Source organism: Parasteatoda tepidariorum, chromosome 8 (genome assembly GCF_043381705.1).
Source record: "Parasteatoda tepidariorum isolate YZ-2023 chromosome 8, CAS_Ptep_4.0, whole genome shotgun sequence".
In the NCBI taxonomy this organism is placed as follows: domain Eukaryota; kingdom Metazoa; phylum Arthropoda; class Arachnida; order Araneae; family Theridiidae; genus Parasteatoda; species Parasteatoda tepidariorum.
This window is the reverse complement of record NC_092211.1, coordinates 82,336,328-82,342,444: the sequence shown is the minus strand read 5'-3', so window position 1 is coordinate 82,342,444 and position 6,117 is coordinate 82,336,328. Positions and strand designations below refer to the sequence as shown.

Below are 6,117 nucleotides of genomic sequence, written 5' to 3'. Positions count from 1 at the left end.
GTAGACGGAGCATGGGGTAGAGTCCCCTTGCCGTTAGGCTAACCGTGGGAGGTTCTTGTGGTCATCCTCTCCATTAAACGCAATTGCGGGTTAGTTCCATCAGAAAGTCCTCCACGATGGCAAATTTCTCCCAATACGTGATCCAGGAGTTTCTTTGTCTTCTGGATTGGGTTCAAAATTACGAGGCTACGGAGTTGAACATTAGAAGTCGTAAACCCAAAAATTGGGTCGGCTGTTCAACGACGGTTATAAAATAAAAAATAAAATAAAGCATGTCGACTGTTATTTCCAATTTGTATATTTTTAAGGCGAATGAGGTTTTTAATAAAGTTATCTAACACATATATCAAAACCCTTGCGAATGAAATTTCTTAAAAGATGTGAATTTCTCAAATGACCAATTCAATTAAATGCATAATTTTAATTGTTTATTCATGGAACTAAGGACATGGTAACTCAATTTCAATTTAAATGACTTGCCGCAATTATTTGTTCACTTTTTTCTGTTCGCTATAATTTGAAAATTTCCTGGGAAGTCAACCCTACTATCTTTCAACTCGTCTTTATAACCTGCAAAGAATTCTTTGGCTTCATTTAAAATTTCTTGGCTGATTGTTCTGCTCTGCTTTGAGAACTGAAAAATAATTATGACTTAATGAAACATTTACTTATTTAAATATTTTAAACTTACAAAAAATTACATAAAATTTCACTCTCGAATCAAGTTTGATTTTATATATGTCACCAACAATGTTGGAAATCCGGAATTTCACCAAATGAAAATCAACCGGCATAGTACGAAATGATCATATTTCATACATTCAAATTAGTATGATTATAAATTATTATCATCGAGTTGTAGTAGTTCTAAGTAGGTGCTGAGCTGACCCAGGTTCGAATCCCAACGATGGCCTGTCGACACGATTTCGACACCTCTCATCGACCAAAGTGCTGACTTAAAATATCCTCAGTTGTAGACGTATCATGAATTAGAGTCCCCTTGACATTAAGCTAACCGTGGGAGCTTTTAGTGGTTTTCCTCTCCATAAAACGCAAATGCGAATTCTATCAAAAAGTTCTCCGTGAGGACGAATTTCTCCCACAATTTTGTCTAAGAGTGGATTGGATTCGAAATTACAAGGCTGTGGAGTTGAACATTGGCAGTCTTAAACTCAAAAATCGATCGGCGATCAAATAAAAATATATAAATAAATAAGAGCGTATTTAATTTTGTTCTATTTCATAAGATATGCATAGTTATTTAGAAATCATCGAGTACTATTACCGAATTAACCCAGATAAAAACATGGCAGTGATGCATGAGATGTTAGCCGACGTTTAGGTGAATAAAGAGCTAGTGTTCTGCATACTCTTACCCGGTATTTCTTACACTGAGGTATTTTGTAAGATAAATGGTCACTGTCCGGTATTCGCATCACTGATATTATAAATTATATCCTAATCTGAAATAACAACCAAATAAGCTTGCTGAAGCAAAGTTTGGGTTTCATTAAACAGTTAATTTATTAAATAAAGGAAATACAATTTTTCTTTGGTCCTCGAAGCAGTTACATTTTAAAAAAAAAATAATGCCCTATTTTTTTGTAGTTCTCTTATTTCATACCTTGCTTAAAAACGCTAGGTATTGTATACAATGCCGGCACATCATACATTGCTGGTAACATATAAAACAAATGTGACATGAAACATAATTATTTTATCCTTAAATACGAAAACATTAGTTTTTAAAAACATGGTATTGTATAAAAAAGTTTTAAAAGAGTGTTTGCCGCGCATATCTTATGCTTATTATTAGTACTACTGTGCAAATGAAAACCCACGCAAGTGCTTCGCAATAGATTTATAGAAAAATGGCTTTGTAACTATTTTTTTTCTATTGCCAACGTTACGAAAGCTAAAATCAAATTTCAGAAAATTTATAAAACAAAATTTACTTTTGGAAAAAATTGCAATAAGTAGCTTATCATTCAGAAATGCCAAATATATGTTTTAAAATTTTTAAAAAGAAAAAGCGTTTATAACCTATTTACGCTAATCTTAAGATCCACAACCTAAATGGAGGCAAACCGACAGCCTTTTTCACGCATGAACTGGGACAATTTTCCACTTCCGCCTTAAATGGAAACGCTTTAATTTGTAATAAACTCTACATTCTTAATTTTCTATTAATTAAAAAGAACGAAAGGAATTTTTTTGCACACTTGAATAATAATCGAAGCAACCATTGTCGCTGTGGATTTTAAGTCACATTTAACTGGAAGCAACCCTTTGACACATAATCCTTATTAAACAGATTTTTTCTACCCTTTTTTAATTATTTTGCATTAATTTAGATCATCATAAGTGAAAAATATTATACTTAGCATTTTAATAATTTTTAGTTGTAAATATAGTATTAAACACTGGTGTCCTTTTTCGGTTAATGGTAAAAGTTTCCAAACATGGCTTACTCACAAACAATAATTTTTTTCAATTTTTACTATTTCCAATTGTTTAGATCCAACAGAGATAGTTTTTCGTCATTGAAATTTCTTTAATTTACAAAATCAATCATTAATAAATTTTTGAATATGAATGAGAAAAAAAATCCAAAGAGCATTGTTTGCATTTTATATTTTAGCACAAGTGTAATTTTGCTAAACTTTATTATATTAACTTTCATTTATTATATAATTATTATTTATTATATAATTATTATTTATTATATAATTATTATTTATTATATTAACTTTATTTTTTTAGTAACTATTAGTCTGTTTTTTATAATTAAAAAATATCAAACTGTTGCTTGAAATGAGAGGGTCAGCAAAAATATATATATAAAAGGGTCATTGGTGGTGTTTTATCTGCGTCAAAGAGTTAGGGAACGCAAAGGGCTAGAGTAAAAAAATAATTCATGACAAATTATATCCTTCTTCGTCGGTAATTTAAATTTTAAATTATAGAAAAAGGTCAGTTCAGACAAACTATGAAGTTTCGAATGTTTTAAAATCTTTTTTTCAAAATATCAAAATGCAAACAATTCATACAGGAAGATTTTCCTACGAGGGTTGCTATTTATATTTCTGGCCTTGGCAACAGTAAGTGTTGCTAGGCGACCGCAGACGATTTTAATCGAAAGTTTGATATTTTTAAACATAAATTCTGCAGACGATTTACCATTATAGCTTCATTTGTGTTGTTGACAGTAAATTGAAAAGTTCTTCTCTTTCAAAAAATGGAATTGAATCGTGAACATTTTCGTGCCATAATTTTTCATAACTTTCGACGTGGATTGTCAAGGCAAGAGTGCTTCGATGAACAATATTTTAAATATAATAATAATAATAATTTAAATAATAAATAATATATTAATAAATAATAATAAATAATATAATAATAAATAATATAATAATAAATAATATATATAATATTTAAATAATAATTTAAATTTATAATAAAAAATATTTCTTTGTTCAGCGATAAAGCGCCATTCTACAGCACTGTAAAAAATTGGTATAGCGAATTTAATCGTGGTCGATGTTCGATCCAGGACGAATCCCGTGCAGGTCGTCCAAAATCCGTTGTTGTGCCAGAAAAGATCGATGCTGTGCGTGAACTGATAAAGCAAGATCGACATGCGACATACCGTGAGATAGAGGCGTCTTTGGACATTAGTATGACTAGCATCAATAAAATATTGCATGAACATTTGAGCGTAAAAAAAAATTTGTTCGCTTTGGATCCCGCATAATCTGACAAACGCTCAAAAAAAGGCTCGTGTCGATTGGTGCAAGGAAATGTTGGAAAAATACGTTCAAAGTACATCAAAGGCTGTGTATAACATCTACACAGGTGACGAATCATGGATCTATGCATATGAGCCGGAGAAAAATAAATAACTGTATGGGTCTTCCAAGACGAGGCAAAACCAGCAAAAGTTGTTCGAGGAAGAAGCACATCGAAACAAATGATTGCCTGCTTCTTCTGCATTAACGGTCATGTGGCAACAGTAATGTTAGAGCAACGCAGGACGATCATTTCTGAATGGTACACGACCATTTGTTTGCCAGAAGTCATCGGAGAAATTCGAAAAAAGCAGAAGAACAAGCGAATGATTCTTCATCATGACAATGCGAGCTCTCACACATCGACTCAAACAAAGGCATTTCTGACGGAGCGAACTGATGGGTCATCCGCCTTACAGCCCTGATTTGGCACCCAATGACTTCTTCTTATTCCCACACATCAAAAATAAATTACGTGGACAACGATTTTCGACCCCCGAAGAAGCGGTTGATGCATTCAAAACGCATGTTTTGGATTTACCTCAATCGGACTGGAAAAAGTGCTTTGAAAATTGGTTCAAACGCATGCAAAAGTGTATTGATCATCATGGAGAATATTTTGAAAAACAATAAAACCAATTTCGATCCTAGATATTTGTTTTTTCATTATTAGGCCAGAAATATAAATAGCAACCCCCGTATAGCATAATCCTGAGTAATTCCACCATAATTTCTTTGCATTTTATATTTTTGAAAAACAATTCAACATTTGTAACTGCATCGTTTACTCTTGGTTTGTCTAAACTTTTTTTTTTATACTTTAAATTTTAAATTACTAAAATGAGTAATATAAAGTATTTCTCCTGTGCTGTATCTTTTCATATCAACTTCAAGAGAAACTGTTCATCTCAAATTCTATTTCACCCTCTAAACTAATTAAAAATTTAAAGTATTGAAAAAGAGGGTTCCGGCAAACTTAAAGCCATGTAAAGTAAGACATGAAGTTTCAATTGCAGGAAAAAAATTTTTAAAATATTAAAATGCAAGCAAATTATTGGAAGAGAACTTCTAACCTAAGAGAGAACTTCTAACCTAATGAGAAGATAACCTAAGTTATCTTCTCATAATTTATATTCATTTGGATATTTAAAAAAAAAAATAAACGTCATGGCTTACACCAGGCTTATCGGAACTCATTTTTTCTATTCATTAAATTTTAAATTAGTTATCGAGGTGAAAGAGAATTTGAATCGTGAAGTTTCTCTCGCGGTATGGCGTCCTCTATAATCACGATTTTTTTTTACGACGAAAAAAATTATTTTATAACTTCATTACATTATTAATAAAGATAGAAAACCAATTTTGAAAATTTGTTTGCATTTAAGGAAAAAAAATTTAAAATTCAGGGGTGATTTTTTTTTTGCGGGTAAGTATATCCCTTTTAAACAATAGCATAAAAATTGATATATTAAATAATTCCTTCCTCTCCTTTTTATGCAGTTTCTTTAGAGTGCAAGTCATCGTTGAATATATAAAATTAAAATTTAGAAAATGTTTTGAATTTACCACGACAGCTACTGCTTTAAGGTTTTCAAGCTTGTCTTCTGAAAGCGCCATTCCTCTCAGAGCTTTCTCTATCTGTGATCCGAATTGAAGTTGTTTATCCTGCAGATCCAGATTCATATCTTTAAAGAAAGCTATCACTTTTCCTTTATATTCGTTATCACCATTCTGCTGTTCTGAAGAGCTATCACTGTTCAAAAATCTTTCTACCATCAATAGTAGTTTAGTTCTTTTTTCTGCACTGGCGCTAGGCAAAACCTCATTCATTATCTTGATAGATATTAAAGAAGAAAATTATAAGAGTAAGCAATTTTTGACACCGTTATTATGCAAGGTAATTAGTAACAACTGCCCTCAATATATAATTTATGAATATTTTTTAATGAAATAAGGTAAGCGCATTAACTAGTTAAATTTCATCCAACATCCTTAGAGATTTAAAAGAAGAGGATGCTAAAAGCAGTATCTAAAACATTTGGTACAGATGCAGGGTAACTAGTAATAACCGCTCTTACTACATCTCAAACAATAAAAAGAAAGTAAGAACCTTTTTGCACGCCTGCTGCAAGTTCGATAGAAGGTAATAAGTAATAACCACCCTTGCTATATGATTTTTTAGGTGGGTTCAAATGATAATAATATGTATCTCTTTTGTATCAATGAACAACTAGGCAAATTTTCATTTTGGGATGTAGCTAAGTTGACTGCCAACCGAGTTTAAAACTAAAACATAAATATGTAAGTAGTATATGGGGGGGGCTAGAGG

The 6,117-nt window shown here is 31.5% G+C and overlaps 1 protein-coding gene across 1 annotated transcript in view; it reads right to left on the bottom strand.

Moving 5' to 3' along the window:
- Positions 1-406: 406 nt before the first annotated feature.
- LOC107438347 (uncharacterized) overlaps positions 407-6,117 on the bottom strand; it is a 14,054-nt gene continuing 8,343 nt past the window's right edge. The window contains exons 5-6 of the mRNA XM_071184288.1: positions 5,355-5,621; positions 407-634 (exon numbers count right to left, since the gene is read on the bottom strand). Coding sequence (XP_071040389.1) covers positions 494-634; positions 5,355-5,621 — 408 coding nt within the window. The 3' untranslated portion in view covers positions 407-493. The remainder of the gene's footprint in view (positions 635-5,354; positions 5,622-6,117) is intronic.